General features: G+C 39.9%; 1 protein-coding gene across 5 annotated transcripts in view; it reads right to left on the bottom strand.

The window, feature by feature from the left end:
- Positions 1 to 1,118: 1,118 nt before the first annotated feature.
- mvb12a (multivesicular body subunit 12A) overlaps positions 1,119 to 26,123 on the bottom strand; it is a 32,410-nt gene continuing 7,405 nt past the window's right edge. For 4 of the 5 annotated variants that reach the window (XM_073069177.1, XM_073069179.1, XM_073069178.1 and 1 more), the window contains exons 2-10: positions 21,978 to 22,128; positions 20,003 to 20,101; positions 17,632 to 17,728; positions 15,951 to 16,080; positions 14,612 to 14,749; positions 14,250 to 14,356; positions 10,373 to 10,425; positions 5,651 to 5,710; positions 1,119 to 2,174 (exon numbers count right to left, since the gene is read on the bottom strand). In XM_073069177.1, the coding sequence (XP_072925278.1) occupies positions 2,112 to 2,174; positions 5,651 to 5,710; positions 10,373 to 10,425; positions 14,250 to 14,356; positions 14,612 to 14,749; positions 15,951 to 16,080; positions 17,632 to 17,728; positions 20,003 to 20,101; positions 21,978 to 22,073 (843 nt within the window). In that variant the 5' untranslated portion in view covers positions 22,074 to 22,128 and the 3' untranslated portion in view covers positions 1,119 to 2,111. Of the gene's footprint in view, positions 2,175 to 5,650; positions 5,711 to 7,467; positions 7,537 to 10,372; positions 10,426 to 14,249; positions 14,357 to 14,611; positions 14,750 to 15,950; positions 16,081 to 17,631; positions 17,729 to 20,002; positions 20,102 to 21,977; positions 22,129 to 26,123 lie in introns of all 5 variants that reach the window. The other variant, XR_012101808.1, reaches the window with a different exon arrangement.

Below are 26,123 nucleotides of genomic sequence, written 5' to 3'. Positions count from 1 at the left end.
CCAGAGATATTTCATGATCCTTTATTGCCTTCCTGGTGTCCTTAAATTCTTTCCCATATTTCTCAAGGAGATTCATTCCATTTTCTCGTTTCTACCACTGTTGCCCTATACCTTCTATAAGCTTTTTACCTAACCATTCTTTTAATGTCCTTTGTCATTCACGGTTCCTAATCTTGCCATCACTGCAATATGCTGGCCCTGAAGTCTTACCAACTCCCCTTTAAAATCCTTCCATTTTTCAGCTGTTGTTTTATCTGCAAGCTCCTGCTCCCAATCTAATTTTGCTGTGTCCTCTTACATTATTGAGATCAGCTTTCCTCCAATTCCATATGTTAAATTTCTCCCCCCCCCCCCCCCCCAAAACCACCTTAATACTTCTATAATTTACGGTCACTACTCCAACATTGTCCTTCACCAATACTTACATCTTTCTTGGTTTGTTTCATTTGATGCAGTACTGCTGTCTTTAGTAGGCTCTTGGATTCACTTAGGAAATCGTGCCCATTTATGCCCCTTGCATTAAGGCAGTGGCAGTCAAAAGTGGAGATGTTATAATCTCCTACTACCATTGTTCTCAGATCTTTCTTCAATTTACCTAGTATCAGCATACTAATGTTCAATGGTGGGGAACTTAGTCTATTGTAGCACTAGCTGAAGCCTCACCAGCACATTCACAGAATTGATACAGCTGTTTAATACTTAGTCATGGATTCAGTTCTCATGCACTAGCCACACTGCAGAGGAGAAGCCATGTATTAAGTTACAAGCAAGGAACATCAGAGCCAAGTCAGCAAAGTCCTTCAACTACTATCTAATCGGTTCATTAGCCAGGGGGCTAGAGCAGAAATGGCTTTTAGTTCCCTCCCTTCCTGAATCGTTGAGATTAATTGTTATATCCCCTTTGTGGCCCGCTCAAGACAGATGACATGCAAAAAAAATTGGATCTTACTCCTAATCTGTGAATTTAGGAAGATTTTGTTAATGTTACTGTAAAATACAATCACTGCTATTGAAGGCTTTCTTCTCCATGCACAATTCACACTCACTGGTGTGGGACAATGTTGACCAACTATACTTTGTATTGAATGAAAGGAAAGAAAATTACACTGGGACATTGCTTATTCTCTGCAATTTTAATATTTATTAAAAACCGGTTGCTGGAAACTAAAAGTTTAAAAGCAGACAGATCAATAACATATGATTTACAAATCAAAAGTTCAGCCTCAAAGACTTGAGTGTACTGTTACGTAGTTTACCCCAGTTGGTCTCATGAATATTTCCAACACTGAACCCAAACTGAGGGTTGGATAGACCTAACCCTAACTACTAATTAAATAATCAAAACTCTTATAACTGACAGCAATAAGTACTGCTATTACACCCCATCTTATCAAAAAGGCGACAGCCCCTCCTTGTTAACTGTTACACCCCTACCTGGAATTTAGGAACTTAAGTTCGAATTGAGAGCAGCAATGAATGGACAGAGGCAGCAACCATTCAGGGAAAACAGGCCTGCTGGAGTTATCCAGTGCTGTGTATGTGTAGAATCAGTTCATAAGATGGATGCTTTATGGACACAGTCAAATTATCCTATTTGTACAAATTGTTCTTTCCATTCAGTTACCTATACAAGGCTGCTTTTCATCCTGCCTTACTACACCAGCCAGCTGGCAATGAAAGCAAAGCTCCAGCTACAAATGGCGACCAAACATTCCTCCTACCCAACTTATTCCCCCTCCCACCTAGACAACCCCAACTCCCTCACTTCAACTTTTCATTTGATCTCACATTCTTCTGTTGTAATGTTTATATAGAATACAGCTAAAACTATACCTACCCACTATATAATTGGCCCTACTTGATTACAGGTCCTCTTTCAGCAGCAGTGCACAGGTGGATATGGCCTTGAATTCTTTCAACAAAAATACAACAGTGGTTGTAGAGGTTGTCTTGAATTGTGTGAGTGGTCCTTGGTGTGATCTCATGAAAGTTTAGTTAGATTTTGCAGTGACACCCAAGAACAATAGCAGGGATTTCATCTGAAGTCAGAGGTAAGATTCTGTGAAGGAGGCTGCATCTTTGGGTTCTGTTGGACTTGGCCAAATTCTGCACTAGGAGGCCGTTGGTGGGATTCTGGCAGCTGCAGTCTTCTCTGTCATGAAGCTGTAGTTATACTAAATTGAAGAAAAAATATATACATTAGATTAGAATTTTATTTAAATGAATAAACAGTTGGTTTACATATGGGACAAACATAGTAAGTAATCTCTTTGTGAAGGAATGGTGAAGATTTAAAGAAGTTCTGATAGAAGAACCACTTCTATCAGTGATAGAAGATCATTACTGAAACAGTCATCTGAGAAACTCACTGCTGAGAAAGAACAAGATCTTTGACAAATTTTCTTCAAAGATTCTGGTCTCAAACAAGAGGCAGACAAAAGTTGGGAAGTTACTGGCATGAGGACGTATAAGGGTGGGTTGGAGAGTTTGTGATTGTCTGCTTTAAAGAGAAGGCAGAAGGAAAATTTTATCCAAGAATATAAAATTGTGAGGTCGGCAATCAGTGTGACTAGGAGTTAGTTCCCATTGGTGAGGGGAGCTCAAGGACTGGTAGTCACAGGTAAGAAGAGAAAGTAAAGGAGTAAAAAAAAAGTAAAGGAGAAAAGAATGAATGCTGACATAAAAGCCTTTTTAAGCAAAATATAATTGGAATCTAGAATGCACTGCCTACACAGGTGGTGGAGATAGATTCCATTGTGGAAACTGCTTGAATATATAATAGGAAGGGTCACTTGGTGGAACAAGAGTTATTCTGGTACAGAGCTTACACAGACATGATGGGTTAAAGGCCTTCCTTCTATGCTGTAACCTTTACATTATTATATCCACAGAGGCTCTCGCAGAATCAAGAGTTGTGGTTTTACCAACCCACAACTCACACTAAACCTTATAAATTTATTTTGATCAGCTCAAACAATAATGACAGATGACAACCGAGTTGTGTCAACTGTCTAACCCACCAATTCTTCATCAACTGATACTGCTCAATTCAGATTCATTCACATAGTACTCTGGCACAATGTACCTTCTTTAGAACCCAAGTTCTATCAACATGATATCACTCCCAGTTCACTCTTCGCCGCAACATGTTTATTTCAGTTTTTCTCTCCACATTGTGCCCTGCTGAACTTTCTCAAGATTCTCTTTTTCCAATAACTTAGAGTAAGAGGCATGGAAACAGGCTCAACTCATCTATGCTGAACAAGACGTCCATCTAAGTTAATCCCATTTGCCTACATGTAACCTGTGTTCCTATTCCTGTCCAAATGTCTTTTGAATGTTGTTACTGTACCTGCCTCAACCAGTTCCTTCCATATACGTGTGAAAATGTTTCCCCTCAATTTCTATTAAATTTTTTCCACAGCGCCTTAAACCTCCAGTTCTTGATTCCCCATCTCTGGGAGAAAGATTCTGTGCATTCACCTTATTTATGCCTCTTATGATTTGAAAAACCTCTAAGATCATTCCTAAGCTCCAAGGAATGATGTGTTTTATTTCAGCTACATACTGCAGCGAGGAAGGATGGTGAAAACAACATAAGAATTTAATCACTAAGGCACAGAAGGGTATAGGACTGATACAGTTAAATGGAGTTAGTATAGATGGGTACAGTGATTGACCTGAATGTTTCTGGGCCAAAAGGCCTATTTCTGTGTTGAACAACTCCACTAGCTTTAATCATTTAAAAATACCCCCACATTTCTACTTTTTTTTCTGCTGAAGCAGTGAGTAACCTTATATTCTTTCATATTATTCATCTTCATTGTTTTCACTCAGTCATTTAGCTGTTCTATTTTCTCCAAAGCTTCATCAAATACTCCTTACAACCCACACTGTTTTGTATTATAAGCTTCAACACATTACATGTGGACCCCTCATCCATATCACTGATACAGATTGCAAACTGCTGCAATGCAATCAAAGATCTCTTCACCACCCCACTTGTTACATTTCCATCCAACCAAAAGAATGACATTTTTCTTCCTATCTGTTGCATGTTTAACTGATACTCGATCCATAACTGTTCTTCTAATACCAAGTGCCCTAATTTTAGTAATCCTGTGGTCTTTTAAAGGTCCAAATTCACCATATCTTTTGGTTGCCCCTGTCTATTTTACTACATACTTCAAACAGCTAACATAGTATGTGTTAAATATGCTTTTCCCTTTTGTAAATGCAGGCTAACTGCCCAAACCTATTATTTTCTCTACAGTCGATGTCAAGTTAACTGAGTAGTTTTAGGGAGACATGAGAGACTGCAGATGCTGATGACTGGAGCGAAAAATAAATTGCTGGAGGAATTCAGGCAGCATATCTGGATCAACTGTTTTCCTTTGTACTCTGGTCTCTTTTCTTGAATACTGCTGTTTAAATGTGCTACCTTCCAAGTTAACAGATGTCTCCTTTGTCGTGCAGTGATGTTACATTTGTCTCTTTTTCCTGATTTTAGAGAAATATACATAATCCAAATAAACTCAAAGCAAGATTCATAGCTAAACATGAGGAAATAGATCACAAGTCAACAGTTGAGGGACCTGCTCAAGAAAATGATGGAAGCACAGTTGTGGACAGTAATTAAGAAGTATTTGTAGGGGTGTGTGAATCACCCAGGTACGGACGGCTATGGTCTAAGTGCTAGAAGATGGGATAATATGGATTGGTGCCTGCTGGTCATCATGGATGGCCATCTTCCATGCTGTACACTATGAATTTTCATGTGAAATTGTTCATAGTACTTCAAAATGATGATTATTTGGCCAAATTATCTTGCAGTACTCACTGCCTGCGCCCAAGCCCTGTTCATCACACACCCCTCAGCATATCCTTTTACTCCTTTCAAGTACACATTTGGCTTCCCTTTAAATGCATCATCAAAGGGGAAGGGGTTAAGAAAGGAACCCGAAAGAACCTGGTTTGTCATAATATCTAATCGGGAGACTTACAGTAATGGACCTGCTTCTGCAAGTTTTTCATTGTACCAATGCTTACATATACTTGTGCATGTGACAATAAATTCAACTTTTGATGTGGGCATTGCTGGAGGGGCCTGGATAGCAACAGCAGTGCATTTTATACATTATACACATTCCAGCCAATGTGCCAACCAGGCAGGTTGCTTCATCTTGGATTGTGTTCCAATTCCAAGTGTTGTTGGATGTAGCCAAAAGACAAGCAACCATTTTACCACTGCCTTCTGCTAAATAAGTAAACTCAAACTGGCTTTCTTTGTAGAAATGCAAAGAATGTGAAGATGGGGTGAAAATCAATTAAAGTGAGAACTCAGTAAGGCAGAAATTTTGAAGGCAGGGGGTTGGTCAGTGTTTTGGACTGAAACACTACACTAAGACCAATACTTTCCATCTACCCTGATGGATGGTTTCAGCAATTCCTTCACAAGACCACTAAGTTCCAGCAGTTTAATTTTTGCTCAAAAGTCAAGGTAACAAAAATAAGTTGAATATTCAGTTTTAATCACTCATTTGCAAGATGACAAGAAGAAAATACACCATACAAACACAACACAAATGGTTTATGTGACCACTAAAATCTGCATGATTAAATAAGGTATGCACCAGTACATTACACTTACTTCGTTCTCTATTTCAGCACGGCTCTTAATCTGGACATTTGTAATGTTAGTATTGGGTACCTGCAGGAAAACATCAAATGTGAGCTACAGCACAACCTGAATGCATTGCAGCTACATAATTATTAGACCACAAACAGATATGCTGGTAAATACTGCAATATGGCCTCAGTCTGTCCTGACAGTGTCAGGTTGACCACTGTACTTGTGAAGGTTAAAATCAATCTAACTTCAACAATAGTGGCCAGCAATTGACATTGGCTATTAGTGAGAATCTTAGCAGTGTTCAGTAGAAGATAAAAGATCTTTGAAGAACAAACTGCAGTCTCTGGAGGAACTCAGCCTCAAAGGAGGGATGTAGACGAGAGAGGGGGAGAGACAGATGGAGATGTGCCAGCATATGACATGAAATTTGTTAACTGAGCAGCAGCAGTGCAATGCAATACATAATCTAGCAGAGAAAAGAAATAATAAAGTAAATTACAGTATATGTATATCAAATAAATTTTCAAAAACAGAAACACTGTATATTAAAACAAAAGTGAGGTAGTGTCCAAAGATACAATGTCCATTTAGGAATTGGATGACAGAGAGGAAGAAGCTGTTCCTGAATCGCTGAGTGTGTGCTTTCAGGCTTCTGTACCTCCTTCCTGATGGTAACAATGAGAAAAGGACATGACCTGGGTGATGGGGGTCCTTAATAATGGAAGCTGCCTTTCTGAGACACCGCTCCCTGAAGATGTCCTGGGTACTTTGTAGGCTAGTGCCCAAGATGGAGCTGACTAGATTTACAACCTTCTGCAGCTTCTTTCAGTCCTGTGCAGTAGCCCCTCTACACCAGACAGTGATGCAGTCTGTCAGAATGCTCTCCACGGTACAACTATAGAAGATTTTGAGTGTATTTGTTGACATGCCAAATCTCTTCAAACTCCCAATAAAGTATAGCCACTGTCTTGCCTTCTTTATAATTACATTGATATGTTGATGCTTAAGAGATCTTGACATCTAGGAACTTGAAAATGCTCACTCCCTCTATGAGGATTGATATGTGTTCCTTCGTCTTACCCTTCCTGAAGTCCACAATCAGCTTTCGTCTTACTGACGCTGAGTATCAGATTGTTGCTACGGCACCACTCCTCTATACCCTCTCGTCACCACCTGAGATTCTACCCACAATGGTTGTATCATCAGTAAATTTATAGATTGGTATTTAAGCTATGCCTAGCCACACAGTCATGTGTATATAGAGAGTAGAGCAGTGGGCTAAGCACACACCCCTGAGGTGCGTCAAGTGTTGATCGTCAGCAAAGAGGATATGTTATCACCAATCCGCATAGATTATGGTCTTCCAGTTAGGAAGTCGAGGATCCAATTGCAGAGGGAGGTACAGAGGCCCAGGTTCTACAACTTCTCAATCAGGATTGTGGGAATAACGGTATCAAATGTTGAGCTAAAGTTGATGAAGAGCATCCTGATGTAGGAGTTTGTGTTGTCTAGGTGGTCTAAAGCTGTGTGGAGAGCCGTTGAGATTGCGTCTGCCGTTGACCTATTGCGGTGATTGGCAAATTGCAATGTGTCCAGGTCCTTGCTGAGGCAGGTGTTAAGTCTAGTCATGACCAACCTCTCAAAGCATTTCATCACTGTCGATGTGAGTGCTACCGAGCGATATTCATTAAGGCAGCTCACATTATTCTGCTTAGGCACTGGTATAATTGTTGTCTTTTTGAAGCAAGGGGGAATTTCCACCCATTGCAGTGAGAGGTTGAAAATGTCCTTGAGTGCTTCCGCTAGTTGGTTGGCGCAGGTTTTCAGAGCCTTACCAGGTACTCCATTGGGACCTTCCGCCTTGCGAGGGTTCACTCTCTTTAAAGACAGCCTAACATCGGCCTCTGAGATGTTGATCACATATGTGGAATAATAAAATGACAATTTGAAGCTACAACATAATCAAATGTGCAATGTAACTAAGAAAAGGCGACAGATTAAGAAAAACTAATATAGAGGATGTGAGTGGCTAGGATCGTATGGATATGGAAGATACAATAGATGGAAGTATTAGGAAAGGGGAACTGGTGGACTGGCTGGAGAGTCTGGGGAAAAGAAGGGGATAGAGAGATGCAAGGACTAAATATTCATGCCATTAGGCTGAAGAGTATTCAGGCAGAATATGAGATGCTACTCATCAAGTTCGTGTTTGGGCTCAGTCTGTCAGTGGAGGAGGCCAGGGCAGAAAGATCAGTGTGGGGGAATTAAAGCAACTACAAAGGGGAGCTCCAGATAACCATCACTGACAGAATTCAGGTGTTTGGCAAACCGATTACCTGCTCTGTGCTTTGTCACATCGAGGTAAAGGAGACCATGTTGAGAGAACTGGATGCAGTTGACCAGATTGTAGGAGATATGTGTGAACCTCTGCCTCTCCTGATTGGGCTGCTTAAGTTACTGGAGGTAGGCAGTAGAGGGACAGATATTACACCAACAGCAGTTGCAGGGGAAGGTGCCGGGGAGGAGATGGGGTCAGTGAGGAGGGATGAGTGAAACGGGGAGTCATGAGAGTGGCCCCTGCTGTGAGAGCAAAGGAAGAAAAGATGTATCTTGCGATGGGATCAAGGAGTAGATGGCGAACGTGGGGGGGAGGAATGATCTACAGGATGTGGAGGGTGGACAGCAAGGGCCAGGGGACCTTACCACTTTTCTTCTGGGGTGGGGGGGGGGGAAGTAGAGGTAACAGAAGTGCAGGAAATAGAAGAGACATGGATAAGGACTTGATTAACCACAGTAGAGGAAGAACAGCAGTTCCTAAAGGAAGGCCTGTCAGACTGAAAAGCCTCATCTTGAGTAGGAAGCACAACAGACCGTAATGGGAAGAATGGAATGAAGTGTGTGCAAGAGAGGGAATGCAAGCGGTGTAATCCAGATAACAGTCAGTGGGTTTGTAGAAGATGTATGGATAGTCCGTCACAGGTATTATTTGTGGGCAGGGTGGAAGTTGGTGGCAAGATTATTAAAGTTGACAGGTTTTACATGGGTGCAAGAGACAGCACCAATGCAGTCATCTATATAGCAGAGAAAGACATGGGGTATGGTGCTAGTAACCAAGATCGCTCCATGAAGCTAACAAAAAGCCAGGCATTGCTGGGACCCATGCAAGGTTCCATGGTTACCCCCTTTATCTGGAGAAAGTGGCATGAATTTAAAGAGAAGTTATCAAGGGGAAGGACAAGTGCTCCAAGCAGCAGTAAGTGTTGTTAGAGGCAGTTGGTTGCATCACGTCCAGGAAGAAACTATATTGATGCTTTCCTAGTGGAGGTGTACAGGGACAGATAAGGTTGGGGAATTGGAAATTGTTGACGTATTGGAGGTCATATGAGGCATCCCAGATATAAGTGGGGAGGGTCTGACTTGGGGGGGGGGGGGGCAAGATAGAAACAAGATATGCGGAGATCAATGGGGGCAAGAACAGACAGAGACAATGGACCTAGGTAGATCAGGGCAATGTGGGGTTGGAGAAAGGATGAGACTGGAGGCCACTGAGGGAAGTTCTCCTGAAATCATGAGATATGTGTTGGTGCAGAAAATGGTGGTTTGAATGTCATTAGTAGGGACAAAATCCAGGGAGATGTCTAAGAACTATGTAGAGGTGAGTTCACCACATAATGGTATGATCTTGTACTTTATTATTTACCTGCACTTCACTTTCTCTGTAGCTTCACAATTCATTTTGCACTGTTATTGTTTTACCTTGTTCTACCTCAATACACTACGTGATGATTTGATCATTATGAATTGTATGCAAGACAAGTTTTTCACTGAATCTTGGTAAAAGAGACAATAATAAACTTAATACCAACCCTTGTCTGCTGGTTTGATGACAAGGCTGAAGCTGCAGTGGTTGTGTGGACCTTCTGACACTAGGTAAGAAATGGGGAGTTTGTAGAAGGGTTTGAGCAGACTTTGGTGGCTGAGAATCTCTCGACAGTGATCAGTGATGGGTGGTGTCAGAATAAGATGGCAGTTTGAATGAAGGGGAGGGTGGCTGATTGTAAAGGAATCTCTATACTATGATCAGTGGCATCCAAGACAGTGGAAATACCACACTGATAACGATTAATGAGATTGAGGGAGTGGGACTACCTACCAAAGTCAAACAGTACAAGGTATCTTTGGTAGCATGTGAAAAGACCTGTCTCCCCAGAAAGTGAGCAGCAGGAGCACCAGTTGAGGTGTATGGTTAGGCACCATAACCTTCACATATCCCCTTAACCCCAAAGACTACCAGATAACTCTAGTTAAAAAAGTCCACAAACAACAAAGGTATAGCCAATCACTGAGTCTTGTCTGTGAACATGCAAGCATGTAGTAAAATGCGGTAGCACGGTACCAGTGACACGGGTTCAATTCCCACCACAGCCTGTAAGCAGTTTGTACCCTCTCCTCGTGACTGCATGGGTTTCTGCAGGGTGCTCCCGTTTCCTCCCACAGTCCAAAAATGTACCATTTGGTAGGTTAATTGGTTATTGTCCCATGATCAGGCTGTGGTTAAGTTGGGGGTCTACTGGGCACCGTGGCTTGAGGGCCTGTTCTGCACTGCAAATCAATAAAATAAAATGGTTTTCTTCAGACAGTAACATATCATGGAAAGTTGCTGAAGAGAAACAATTTGAGAAAAGCACATATTGAAATTACTACAACACAATTGTGATCAGTGCAACAGGCTGTACTTACATTATTCGTACTTTCAAATCTGGGATGTAAAGTGAAAGGGACACCATCCATAGCTGTTTTTTAAAAAAAAAAGTAAAACTGGCTTTATATTCCAACACCACAAATATCTAACCTTTCAATATTATAATCTAATCTGTTCCTCTCTTATGTGATTATCTCCCATTCTCATTATTGTTCTATTACTATTAGCAAACTCACAAGTCAAACACAGGAAACCAGCTTCTCTGGTCAAAATATCTCAATGAAAATTTATTGTTTGTGCAGATCAACAAGGAGAACAAATATAAAACAAACCATATTTTTGATAAATATAGTCATACTGAAATGAAAAAAAGCTGAGGCAGGTTGATAAAGGAACTTGGAGTTGTTGACACTGAATGCTGGCTTGTTCTCTCCTTTACAAGTTGGCTTCAGATTGTGCTCAAATGTAAGCATCATGTGCACTGGTGACCTTAGTTCTTAGTGCAGGTGACCTTAGATCTGAAATATATTCACTATCAGTTGAACAGTACCATCTTGGTTTGAAACTTAGCTGACCTGCCACAAGAAGCTTGCTGGAGGCGAGGTTATACTTTAGGTTCCTTACCCTGAGACAAAGACAAGTGACCATAATCTTTATCTATACGCTTTAATTTTTTTAATATATTAATCTCTAGTTTAAAGCAATTCCTCAGACTCTTTCACTCCAGGAAAAACAGTCCAAGCCTACCCAACCTCTCCTTAGAATTCAGGCCTTCCAGTTGCAGCAACATCTTTCTGAATCTTTTCTGTATCTCACTTAATCACATTCTTTATATGGTATGGTGACCAGAACTGCACACAGTACTTCAAGTCCTGTCCTTCCCACCCCTCCCCCCTTCACATTCCCTTCTTGATAGTGTTTCCATGTTCTTGGACTCCCAATTTTATCTAACGTTATTAATTCAAATTTGTTTCTACAACATTTGTTTTTACACTACTTGAGATTGCACTGCAATTTTGCACCATTCTGTTCTTTTGCACTCTTCACTGTATTTATTGTGTTTATTACCATAATGTATGTAGTTAACTCTTAGTTTCACATGAACAAGTAACTTCATGAATCCTGGTGCATATGACAATAAACTAATACAAATCTAAACAACATCTTGCACACCTATAATATGACATCCAATTCTTGTACCCAAATACTCCAACCAATGAAGGCTACACTCTGTATACCTGTATCACAATTTTCAGGGGAAGATGTACTTGTACCCTGAGCTGTTTCATTCCACAGAGCCCTGCCATTTCTGCCTTTGTTTAACCTCTCAAAATAGATCACTTCATACTTGAAGTTAAATTCTACCTGCCATTGTTTTATGCATTTTTCCAGTTAATCTGGGTCCTGTTGTAACTTTAGACAACTTTCTTCACTGTCCACTACCAAAATACACAAACTTACCCAAATCATGCTACTTACAGGTTCAACAAAATTGATAATATATATGACAAATAGGGGAGACAACACTGATCTCTGAGGCACACCTTTGGTTCACAGGCCTCAGATCTGAAGAACAACTTCCCTCTGCTTCCACCAAGTCAACTTTGTAACCCACCTGATCTAACTTGCTGGACCAGCCTGCCAATTGGGTCTTCATTAATAGCCTTGCTGAAGTCTACATAGACAACATCATAGAGGCATTGCACACTACAGCACAGATACAGGCTCTTTGACCCACCTAGTCCCATCAACCTGCACCCAGACTAGCCCTCCGTGCCCCTCCTATACATGTACCTATCCAAATTTCTCTTGAATGTTGAACTCAAACCCGCATCCACCACCTCCACTGCAGATCATTTCACATTCTCACTGCCCAGTGTAAGATCAGTCAGAGTAGAGAAGAAACTTATTTCAGTAGAAAATTGTACATAGTTGGCATTCTATGCCGCAGAGGGCTGTTGAGATCAATGCACTGAACAGTAAATCAGTAAGAGGATGAAACTGGACAGTAGAATGAACATGGGGCACAGAATCTGCTCTGAAAAGATAGCTTAGCAGAACATACTGCTTACTATGTTAGCCCAAAAGGATACGGGGAGAAGGCAGGAGATTGGGGCTAAGAAGCAAACGGTTCAGCCATGATGATCTGGTGCAGCAGACTCAATGACCTAATTTTGCTCCTGTATCTTATGGTCTTACGGTTTAGCTCTTCACTCCATCAATGTTGTGCTATATTAAGGGAAATAATTTAAAACAGCCACAGGTTGAGCATCCCTTATCCAAAATGTGTGGGCCAGAAATGTTTCGGATTTCAGATTTCAGAATATTTGTCTATATAATTAGATATCTTGGGGATGGGACCCAGGTCTAAGCAAGAAATCCATTTAAAACAGCTTATGTGAAGCTCACAAAGTGAAGAGTCTGCATTTGGCGCACAGTCTGACATGATGGAGCTGGGTCCTCCACAGACTGTCAGGGTTGAATTTGCATACCCAACCACATCTATCATGGTGTACCACTGCTGCAATTACCTTCATATTCGACATTGATTTTAAACAGCTAAACACCGCCTGTTCCACAGCAACTACTGCACGACGGTGGGGGGAAGGAGTATAATAATTTTGTGCATTAAACTATTACACGCCTTTAATTTTCAGTTCATCAGGATAGATCTTTGATTGTTTCATCATCAGCATACCGTTAAGCGGCACATGTTCACTCCAATGCTGAAGAATCCATTCTTTCAAGATACCATCAAGATCTTCATTTTTCACTTTATGCATTTTTCTATTTTTTATTAACTTCTCACATTCAATACAGTGTTTTAAGTTACATCTCAGCTGTTATGGTGTGCAGAGACTTGCATATCGCTTAGGAATCTTCCCAGTGCCTTGTGGAATTTTCTATTTGCAACATGTCAGCAAAACATTTTGGATTTCGGAGGTTTTCGGATTTTGAAATTTTGGATAAGAGGTACTCATCCTGTATTTAAATATCTAAAGAGCAGCCACTTTCGTTCAGCAGTGGGAAGCAAAACTTAAAACGATGATAACAACACAATTACAATTTTTCCCCATTTGTTGCAAGCATAAACAACTGTCAAAAAATAACTCCAATTTTATGAATATTGGTGGGTTAAAAGTATTTTTTGCTCATCAGATTTAATCTTCAATCTCCAAAAGAGTAAACTGATAAAATTATTTCTGACTGGGACAGAGATTCTCACTACCTTGCTGGATTAGATCTCAGAAACTGAGGATACAAGAGCAAATAATGGGCGCGCGCGCGCGCGCGCACGCACACACACACACGCACGCGCACACACGCACGCGCACACACGCACGCACACACACACACGCACACACACACACACACGCACACACACACACACAAACAAAAAAAATGCTGGAGCAATTCGGCAGGTCAGGCAGCATCTATGGAAGTGAATAAACAGTCAACATTTTGGGCTGAGACCTTTCCTCAGGATTGGAAAGGAAGGAGGAAGATGCCAGAATAGAAAAGGTGGGTGGATGGAAGGAGGATAACTAGAAGGTGATAGGTGAATTCGGGGGGGAGGGGGATAGGAAGGAATCAGAGGGAGGTAAGAAGAGGTTAATTAATAAGCTCAATCATGTAAATAAGGAAAGACAATCATCATATACATGGACGAAAAATATCCTTTTAATTTCAACTCAGCTCCTAAAGCTACTGATAAATACAGCAAGTAGTGTTTCTGTGGCCCCTAAATGAGCATTCATTTGAATTTGAATCAACATGAGTCCAGAATGAGCAATACTCAAGAAAAATCTTTTAAAAGCAGTCTCATCTCTCACATTTCTCTTTCCCGTCATGCTTCTACTTTCCCTCATTTTAAAGAATTAGAAGTAATGGAAAAAGTAGGCTGTCCACCCTTACCCGAGATCCCATAGATATTCTCTGAGCTGTACACAGCATCTTTGGGTTCCAAAGTTGATCGCCTCTTGCTAAGACGAACTGTAAGTGAATCACTTTCTTGCTTTTTGCTTGAAAAAAAAATCAAAGAGCATTTTGAATGTAGCTTTCATAAACTTTACCACATACTTTCATGTGCTTCTCATCAGTGGAGATAGCCATCTTGACTTAATCCTGTGCCAACTATTAGAGCTTTCATGGCAGGACAAATCTTCATTAAGTCTTTATTACATCAAAAAGTCAATAATGCCAAAAAAGATGGGATTTTGTAACAGTCTCATAATTCAAAACTAAAAGAGTAGATATACTCTGAAAAATGCATATACCTTTGAGGAGAGGAGTTTGAAATTTCATTTTCTATAGATAGACTTTTCATATCTTTACTCATGCTTCTTGGCTTGGGCAGTGGTTTTGGTTTGGCTACTCTCCCTTTGATACACCAGATGACAAAACCACTTAGCTCGCTATAAAATAAAAATAAACACAATAGCTAATACATCTGCACACACACATTGTGGACATAGTCATGCATCCCACATACATCTAACTCAGTGGTCATTTTATTAGGTACACCTGCTCATTAATACAAATATCTAATCTGTTAATCACGTTGGAGGCAACTTAATGCAGACATGGTCAAGAGGTTCAGTTATTAAGACCAAACAGCAGAATGAGGAAGAAATGTGATCTAACTGACTGTGGAATATCTGTTGGTGACCGACAGGCAGCTTGAGTCGTTCGGAAACTGCTGATCTGGGACTTTCATGCACAATGTCTCTAGAGTTTACAGAGAATGGTGTGTAAAAGATAAAACATCCAGTGAGTGGCAGTTCTGCGGGCAAAAATGCCTTGTTAATGAGAGAGGTTAGAGGAGAATGGTCCGACTGGTTCAAGCTGCCAGGAAGTCAAAAGTAACTCAAATGTATACCCATTACAATAGTAATGCACAGAACAGCATCTCCGACCAACACATCAAACATTGAAGTGGAAGGGCTACAGCAGCAGAGGACAGCACCGGGTTCTACTCGTGCACCTAATAGCAGAAGACCGCAAACTTACACTTAGTGGCTACTGTATTAAGTACAGGAGGTATCTAATAAAGTGGTTATCGAGGCAAACAGACGTCAAAGAGGCAAGATAAACAGAAACCAATGCACACCTGTGGATACCTAGCAAACACAGGCATAGACCTGTAGCTGGTAAATACGCATTGAGATAAAACCTCAGAAAAATGGAGCAGTCTTTAAACCAAATAATGAAGCTAGTCAATAATTAACAGATCCTTTCTTGTAGTTAGGTACCAAACTGAAAGCATTTGATTAAATATGCTGCCCGATGAGTGACGCAAGAGAATGTAAAAAGCCTATACTATATTCTGAAATGAGTTCAAGCAAAGTTTGTGATTACAGGAAAATACTTTAAGCTCTACAGAAAGCTCTCTTCATGAAACTGAGCAATGCTATCCATCTTTCTGATTTTCTATTAAACACAAAGAAAATCAATACAGGTACAAATCTGTATTGTATACATTGCCATGAAATTTTCTTAAGTTATGCTAAATTATGCAATTATTCAATTATGCTAAAATTGCACTGGACAGAGAAATTCTTTCACTCTTAAAAGAAAAAAAACACTATAGACATAACTAAGGCAGACATTACTTACCCTATGCATGTATACGAAGGCACAAACTGCTTGCTTTTCCCAGTCAGTTTGATATCAAAAACAGCAGTGTCTGCCTCTTTGAATGGGACTTTCCTAATACATAAACGTTTCTTCTTAGACACTGAAACCTCTGAAGAAAGAAGAGAGAACTGTTACTATAGTTAAAACTGGGAGGACAGTATGCTGGGGAATGAAAGGGGTTAAAAGAATGTGGAAATATAGTCAAAACTGCAGGCACATCCCAACACCAATGGGGATTTAGGCTGGAAACATTCACAACTTGATACTCAAGACTCGCAGTCATAGTCCAATCGTACTCATGCTAAGCAGTAGTTGAAACGATCCCTTGGATGTTGCGCAGTTCTAGTCCTTCCAACCATTTTTTTTAATGCTTGAAGTGACTGACTGGGTTCTGACAGTACTTTTCATTAAGGCCCTTCATTATCAGGGGGATGAAGAAGCTAGACGAAAGATTGTACAATATGTTTGATATTGGGACAAGTGAAAGACAATATTTGTGAATGGGATATACAAAACTAACAGGGAGTACACAGATGGTCTGTACCAAATTTGGCTCACTTCTAAAGTCCCATAAGAGCCTGTGTGAATCAAAACAAAGTGTCCATGGCTTCTTTGCGACTAGTCCCTCTAAGCAGACATTGACTAGCAGAATAGAATCGATGTTCTAAGCTAGTTTAAGTTGTTGGCTGCTGTTTCGCTGACTTATGTAAAAATGGGAAAGTGACTATTATTGTGGCCAATGCCACACAGATTTAAGATAGAATTAAAACTCAAATTGTCATTATTCTGTGCTTAAGCAATATGTTATGATAGACAAGTTCAACTTATTAATCATTCATTATACAATGACTTAGAAACATGGTGCAACAGTATCTGATCCAAGGAAATAGTCCATGAGTACCAACAATCCACAAGTTAAAATTAAACTAGAAACATTCTGATTGATGGATCTGGACTTTTGCAGCAGCTGGTTTTATCCACTTGCTTCATTGGTCCTAAATTATAACAACCTGATCATTTGACATTTGTTTTAACTGTATGTGAGTAGCACAAGAATAATAAGGTATGCAAACAAAAGATAGAGGATCAAGAATCATGAACATACAAGAAATATGGAGATGAAAGCTTCAAGTGATGGACTCTCTAACACAGAGTCTGGACACTCCTGTACCAGTGAATTATAATGCCAGGCAAGATAAAGGTTGCCATGTAATCCTAGTAACACATAAAGCGCCTTTATAATTGCAAATATAACATAGCAAAAATACACTATAGTAACACAGAGGAGGTATGTGCACATTATTTCTATGGAGTTCCAAGAAGGAATTTGATAAGGTCAGAACAAGCTTAAGCTCAGAGTTGAAAACAATTTATTGATTTGCTAAGCAGCATGACATACAATGGATGCAGCACGGATGAAGGCTATTTGAGCTACAAAGTTCGTATGTAATTCAATACATGAGTATGTTCAGTTTTTATTATTAAAGAAATTTATGAGACATGCTCAAGTCTTTATTTCTCTCATCCCAGGTACTAGGAAAATGTGCAGGTATCTAGTCCACCAATTGATTTAAGTACAAGGCACAATATGTTAAAACAACCAGTTGCACTTACATTTCATACCAAAACAAATTTAAGATTGTTGCAAAAAAATACTTACTTGAATCTATGAATTCATCCACAAAAGTATATCCTGGAGGTAAAGGGCTTTTATCAGGAAGTAACTGGATGTCTGCCACAACATCTCCCTGAGGATTCTGACAAATAGAGCTTAATATTAATACAAAGTCAACGTATCCTCTCAAAGTCTGGTGACATTAACATTCTAAGCACCTCAACCACAAATTGCTTTGAAATTGTCATTATATCACAATGGAACTGATAGAATTAGAGTTAGGGGTGCCACAGCAGTGTAGCAGTTATCTTGTAGTGCATCGGGTGGCAACTTTGCCATTTTGTTAGCATTTGATCGTTTCTTATGAGGCTCAACCCATTAGGGATAGAAAGCATGCAAGGAGCCAGCTAGATTCGAACCCAGGACCACCTGTCTCGAAGTCCAGTGGGGATGCCACGACACCAGTGGCCAGCTAGCATAGTGGTTAGCGCGACGCTATTACTGCTCAGGTCATCGGTGTTTGGAGTTAAATTCCAATGCTGTCAGTAAGTTTGCACATTCTTCCTGCAAGTGCACGCATTTCCTCCGTGTGCCTCTGCTTTCTTCCATGTTCCCAAAACGTACTGTTTATTTAATGAGTTAATTGGCCATTGTAAATCGTCCTGTGATTAGGTATCGTTAAATAGGCGGATTGCTGGGTGGTGCAGCTCATTGGGCCAAAAGGGCCTGTTCCATACTATCTCAAGAAATAAATACATTTTGGATCCAGATGGACTATTGAGACTTCACTGATGCTTATTGGGATAGTCCCCTTTCACCCCACGCCAAGGTATGGGTTCATGTTATTCTTGTTGTACATTAACTGTGCTGTTTGGCCCAAACAGTTTTCAAATGTCTTGCATGATCCCATGAGTTCTGATACGTTTACAGAATTGGCACTGGAAGTACATGGTAAGACTGTCATCTGCAAAGGGCCTGACAATCAGTGAACAGTCAGATTGGGTGCATGGGATCAAGCTCAATCCACACACATACAGAAAGGTAGGTGGCTACAACACATCCAGGAAGCCAGGCCAACTCCAGAACTGATGATGTTTCAAAGCTCTCTAAGTTATAGAACTTGGAAATTTGGACAAAGCTTCAAATGCTGCTTTAATTCTAATTATAAGACTTATGCTGTGTAATATTTTTAATCAAATTCTTTTTATTTCCCCTTTCCAACCCACTCATGTAGTCAATGAGCTGTGCTAGCTGTGTCATGGTCCAAGTTGCCTTTGGATACATACCCATTGTAGTTAATGATTGGCCCATTCTACGCTATAATGACTGTGGGCTATTGGATCTCAGCAAGTACATGCTCCACTACCGGCGCACATATTGAGAGCAAAGGCAGGTGGAACCTAAAGAGTTTACGCATTACAAATCTGTTGACAAATTCAGGACTTCCACAGGATGCAACAACAAAATTGAAGTGGTGGTGGACTAGACAGAGATGACTAAGCCCTGAACATTCTGAACGATGAGCTGCAGTCACATTTATATTGGTTTATTGTTATCACATGTACCTAGACAGAGAGAAAAGCTTCCGTTTTATGGCATATATAATTACAGTGAGGTAGTAAAATGAAAAGAGAATGCAGAATATTTAGTGTTGCAGTTAGAGAAAGTACAGTGCAGGTAAACAAATAATGAACAAGGGTCATATTGAGGTAGATCAAGAATTAGTCTTTTAGCACGAGGAGTTCATTCGCAAGTCCAATAACAGAAAGATAGAAGCTGTCTTTGAGTCTGGTGGTATGCTTTTGCATCTACTACCCAATGGGAGGAAGAAGAGGGAATGACCAGAATGGGAGAGGTCCTCGATTATGGTAACTGCTTCCTGAGGCAGCAGGAAGTGTAAACGGAGTCAATGAAGGAGAGGCTGATTTGTGTGATGGACCTGACTATAAGCACTGCAATTTATTGCCATTTTGCTTACAGCAGCTGCCACACCAAGTTGTGACGCATGCAGATAGAATGCTTTCTATGTAGCATCAATAAAAGTTGGTAAGTATCTTCAAAGATATTCCAAATTCCTTTAGCCTTCTGAGGAAGTAGAGGTGTTGGTGTGCTTTTTTGGCTGTACCTGAACAAGAACAAATTTTTGATGATATTTACACATAGAAACTTGAGGATTTCAACTATCTCCACCAGAGCACCATTAAATTATACAGGGTTTTATAATCCATCTCATTTCTTGAATACAATATCCAGCTTTGCTGTCATTGAGGGAAAAGCTGTTGTCTTGTTACCATGTCACTAGGCTCCATTTCCTTGTTGCATTAAAAACAATTTTAACATACTCTATAAGATCTTCAATGTAATACCCACTATGCTGAGGGTGGGGTGGAAGCAGGAAAAACAGATGATAACCTACCTCTTTAACCAGCAAGGAGCTCGTACACAGGTAGCACCCAGATTTCTGACCAAAGCCTTTAGCAAAGTTTGCAGAAGATCCTTCTACAGTTGCAGTGATCTAAAATATATATACAAATGATGGGTGGTTTTAAATGCCAAGTAGTTCTTAGTTTGGAGCAAACAATGCAAATGTAACTCACAAGTCAAACCCTACTCAGAAATGCTACCTTGTAGGGACATTTACAGTGGTTGGTATAAGCTACAACAATTTCTTGACCGAACTTTTTGGACTTAGCTCTAAATAAAACTTAATATGCCCCTGGTGCCTCTTCTTCCCTAATGAGCTCACACAGAGCTATTGTTTTACATTTTAGTTCACTGCAGTCTAATACTTTTTTAGTTCTTATGATCTATGCACTTAACTATTAACTATTTCTTCTGTATTCCCATTGCTTTGGTCTCCATTGTCAGGCAAATGAATTACTTATCCTTCTGCAGGCTGATCGCTGTTGGCCAGTTTTCCATTCACCCAGTTAGTCAAATAATATCTAACTTATACTCTCTTCCTTGATAGCAACCACACACTCAATTTTTGTATAATCACTTAATGATGCCAACATTTGTCTAACTCATAGAAATAAGTATCACAAAAAACAAGGACATAGCCCCAAGAAATCACACTCCAAACAACCTACCAGTCATTAAAATACCAGTTAACATTCAGCTCAACTTTCTGCTACCTTCACACTCACTATTGGATTGAAATCATCAACGACATTTCAGGAAGAAGATGGCAGGGTTTGTCATTGAAACATTGGTTATAATTGATAACTATAAATGGCTGGAAGCCTGAGAAGAGTTTATTCGTCATATATACTGGGATAGCACTAGATCCTTATTCACATTGTCCACCTCCACAAAGGTTACTTCCTTATTTCCAACAGACACACACATTCCTTACTTATACTTACTCTATAAATGTATAGGGCACCTTTGGAGTTTTCATGTTTTTTTCTACTCCCACTATTTTTTACCCATACTATACCCTCACTATACCTATCTTAATTTTGTTTCTAATCCTGCACCTTTAGAACAGAGCTCTCAGAACCTGAAACATATATTTTTATTTATAATCATTATCCTACACAATCTTGACATCCAAGGTTGCAAGATGAGAATCCCATCTCCTATACTTCAATTTATTTTATGGTTGATCAAATGCAGCCCATCTTTTAATATGTACTGACCATCCCTGCTTTTCTCCTTGTACTACGAATTAATTATTGTAGACGCGTAAGAATTAACAATGACCCACCCATTACCGCAGATCATCCCCACCTGCAGGTATGGGACAGAAAAAATATCAATGAACATTACTGATACAGCATGGTAGCAACTCAGCATCGGTCATGATGAAGCAATTGTGTTCATTCGGACCCCTCTACTACTTTAAATAGTGATCCCTCTTTGCTGTATTGACATTGCACTATTGATAGGATGTGCAGAAACAAATCAACAAGGTTTCTTATATGGTTGCACCCAAACCTATTAACATCACCATGAAGAAGAGAAGGACATCAGCCGCTTCGTAATACCCACAAACAGATGACTATCTTAATGTCACTGGACTGAAATCCCGTAAGTTTCTACCTAATGCTATCATAATTATATCTGCTGTGTGTGACTGTTGGTACTGTGTTTTGCATCTCGGCCCCTGAAAGGATGCTGTTTTGTTTGGCTGTATTCATGTGTATGGTTGAATGACAAATCTTCACCACGTGGACTGCAGAAAGTCTACAAGGGCTTTTAAAGGGCAATGAGGAATTAGCAATACAAAAAAAAGTCTTGCCAGTGATGATCATATAATGTTGGAAAAGCAGATTTAAAACTAATTAATCTATAGTTTCCTAATTTATTTCATTCTTTCAAATGTGAATTCAACAAGTGAAAATAAAAAGGTGAACACAGCATTACTATAATAAGACTCAACATACCAGTTGATATTCCTTTGGACATATGCTCTGGTTTGAGGCCCATCCTATACCAGTCAGAGGGTAATAGTTTGAATCATTGGTCTCTAGTGCAGCCATCTGAAACAGTGGACAAGCCAAATCCTTTCTGGCTACTCACCACTTCAAATCAGTCCTGTAAGATCAAATGAAAGCAAATTAAATTGAAGATTGAGGAAAGTAAAAAAAAAACCAACACACCTACTATATGACTCCTTTCTTGAATAATTCACAAAATATACAAGTTCTCTTGAAACAAAAAGGAAATGGAGTAAAACTCATGGCTGAGAGGTTAAGTCGATGGACTGCCAATCCATTGTGCTTTGCACACGTGGGTTTAAATCCCATCCTCATTGTGAGCTGTTATATTGGGGGAAAGTAGCAATGCGGTAGCAGAGAACACTCCTTCAGACTTAGTTTGGGTGGCACAGCAGCATAGTGGTTAGCACAACGCTTTACAGTACGGGTGGCCTGGGTTCAATTCCCGCCACTGCTTGTAAGGAGTTCTCCCCGTGACCATGTGGATTTCTTTTGCGTGCTCCAATTTCTTCCAAAGATGTACCAGTTGGTAGGTTAATTGGTCATTGTAAATTGTCCTGTGATTAAATTGGAGGATTGCTGGGAGGCATGGCTCAAAGGGCTTACTCTGTGCTATATTTCAATCACAAACTAATAAACAAGTCATCCACTATCCAATGCCGTAGAAATACCTTTTGACTAACAGATGTCTGCCATGCTTCCCTATCACTCAGCCTGCCCAGGAATCTCCATTCCCTTTAAACCTAACTAGGTTAACTGGAAGATGTACTGCAATACACTACCTTAAAAAAAAGTTGTAATAACTGAAAATAACAAGTCTAATTAATCAGCTCATCAGAATCAAAACATTGATTATGTCAGAGCAACACACACAAAAAGCTGGAGATACTCAGCAGGTTAGGCAGCATCTCCAGTCCTACTGAAGGATTTCGGCCCAAAACACTGACTGTACTTTTTTCCATAGATGCTGCCTTGACCTGCGGAGTTCCTCCAGCAACTTGTGTGTGTTACTCGGATTTCCACCATCTGCAAATTTTCTCTCATTTGTGAATTGAACATGTCAGACTAGCTGTTACTGGAATTTTACCATAGTTTGAAAGAATATTAACAACGTATTACATCATTAGATTCTCTACAATACTATTATTATTAAAGCAAATTCAGAAGTCAATTTGCCGAATCTGATCACTCAGTTTTACTGCCTGTTAAACCCTTGGTGTTTAGGGCAGCAATGAAAGGTCTCCATCTGTGGCGGTGTTCATCGTGCCAGTAGCTTCCTCTCAGTTTTCACTACTATTTGTAATGCAGGTAAGACTCAGGAATACTGTCGCACACAGATGTAGAAGGATTCTTCATTGCTGTTTCTGTAACAGTTTTGTTTGACCAGTCTGAGTTGTTAGTCCTGAGCTGAACCCCCAAACTTGGAGGACTGGTGGACCACTCTTAGTCTGGCTTCTACCCTTTGACCTGTTTGGCATGAGTGACCCTACTAAAGGACAAAGTATAAAGTATAAAGCCCTGACTCCAGCCAGCATAGCCAAGGTTGTGGTCCTCTTAGAGGTGATCAAACAAAATGATTAACATTGAGAAATATTATAAACGCAAAAAGACCACTTCACCACAAATTTTGTGCAAGCTTTCTCAAAGAGCAATACTGTTGAAGGTACCTGCCCTCACGATCCAAGCACTCATTTTTTTAAATCCAGCTATTTTACACCATGGGATTGTTGGCCTTTTCCCCTAGACAGTACTCTTTCACCCAGTGTGGTTTGGGGCAGTTTTCTACTGGAGTCCAGTTCCAAACACTTTGACAGATCCAGGGTAACACAGGGCTTTAGCTGATGCTGGTTCCCATTACTCCAACACAGGGCTTTTGACAGCTAATGAAACCATCTCACAGGCTCACCAGCTAATAAAGCAAACATTATTATTGAATGCTTGAAATTCATAAACATCCAAAATCACATAGCACATTTTAAAAACAAACAATAAAATGCAAATTTTATAAAATTGATACTTTTTTAAAAAAAACTATTGAAAATAATTAAACCATTAATTATCTTCCCCCAAGCAGTGGACACAGGTTCAGTATACAAATTTCCCAGATGGAGATGGCACAATGCTGCAGCAGTCAGCGTTCCTGCCTCTGGTTTGACTTTCATTTCCTCCCCATTCTAAAGCTGTGTAGTAATATACTCCTCAGTATGGACAAATGCAAAACAATCTAAGGGGCTTTTATGGATATCTGAGACACATCGAATTACAAGCTACGGATAGTACAGTGGGGATGGAACAGAACTGATTAGACTGTTATGTTGGGATCCAGAATGAACCAAGAACCAGGAGATATTACAACAAGTAAATAAAGAGGGCTAGAGTCATCTACTGAGCAATTACAGGACTTCTGCTCTTCTGAAGAAGGTTGCTCAATGTTGCTTTTAAATAATAGCTTATTTACAGCTTATCTGCCAACAAATCTCTTCAGATCTTGGCATATCATTCTACATACCCACCAATGCATATTCAAGCACGGTGCAATGATGTACTGAAGCAACTTAAGGAATATATAGTTGGCTCAATTGGAGTCCCTGTCCCTAGTTTCTGCCTCATGTTAACACCCCAATGGCAGCTAGACCCCATTTAAAATACCATTGACGTTGACTCTCAGTGGCAGCTAGGTCCCACATAAAATACCATTAACTTTAACACTCAATGGCAGCTAGGCCCCACAGAAGCATCCAGTGATGTTGATACTCAATGACAACTAGGCACCACATAAAGTACCATTGTGGCCTCATGCTTGTTACTTTAGATCCGAATGTGGAAGGTTTTCAGGCACAGCCTTACTTCCTGGCAATTTTTATAAAACAAATTGCAGACACTGGAAAAACAAAATATGCTAGAAATATTGAGCAAGTGAGACAATATCTGTGGAGAGAGAAACTAAGTTAATGGTTCTCCTGAGTGAACTTTAATCATCATGTTTCTTCATATTACAGAGAGGCAACTTCCCCCACCACCCCAAACCTCCCTACTGCCAGGCAACTACTTTGCATCTACGATCAATAAACACTTTTACAAGCAAATAGAAAGAAAAGGGATGGCGTTCAAGAAGGCAGGACTGAATTAAGAAAGAATTAAAACACAAAAGACAGGGTTTTATGTGGCTTCTGAAAGTAAATACCAAGAAAATACATGTGGAAGAATGAGGAATAGCTTGAAGTCTCCAGCTACGGTTTGGAAATCCAGCTCAAAACCATTCACTCCATTAATATACAAGACGCATCCTGACCAGCATCTCTATGGGATGTATTTCCATGAGTTATAAATGGTGCCTGTATAACATTTTGCAACAGTGGAAAATATCCCAATGACTATTAAACTATGAAACAAAAAACTCTTTCTTCAAGCAAAGATCATTTGGGAAAAAATTTAAACCATAAACCAACAAGTGCATGAAGTCATTATTTTCTTACACCCTTTTGAGTATTAGTAACAAAATCAGCAGCAGTCAGTGATCACTGCAGCTAAATTGCTTCTCAGAAAGTAGGTAAATGCTAAGACTTTGGTGGAACTACTTTTAGGATCACTTGACAGAACAAAGGCTCATCTGACTGCATCTCCAAATAAATTAATTGGTTCAACTATATATGCAAGCAGTCCACAGACCAGGTAAATATTCTGTAACTTTATTATCCACAAAGCTTTCCCACCACAAAAGTCAGGACTGCAACCAAATGAGTAAAGAACCAATAACCTAGAAGTGAGGCACCATCGAGGACACTTGACTGACACTATAGCCTCCCATTCTAAATCTTCATTCCGTCCATCACTGGCATTCAGTAGCTGCTGTATACACTATCCACAAAAGCAAATTCCAGAGGCTTCTTTTACAACGGCTCCCAAACCTACTATCTTTACCTTGTGGCACATTAGGGAATACTATCTCCTGCAAGTCTGTTCCTATCTTGCACGCTCTTTTTTTTAAAATCACTGTTGAGTCAAAATATTAAAGTTCCCAATTTATTTCCGCCACAAAACTAAATTTACCAGATGGAATGCAGAACATCAAATAAGTAATTATGCTTTTTT

This window comes from Hemitrygon akajei, chromosome 16 (genome assembly GCF_048418815.1).
Source record: "Hemitrygon akajei chromosome 16, sHemAka1.3, whole genome shotgun sequence".
Classification (NCBI taxonomy): domain Eukaryota; kingdom Metazoa; phylum Chordata; class Chondrichthyes; order Myliobatiformes; family Dasyatidae; genus Hemitrygon; species Hemitrygon akajei.
This window is presented reverse-complemented; position numbering and strand designations above follow the sequence as displayed.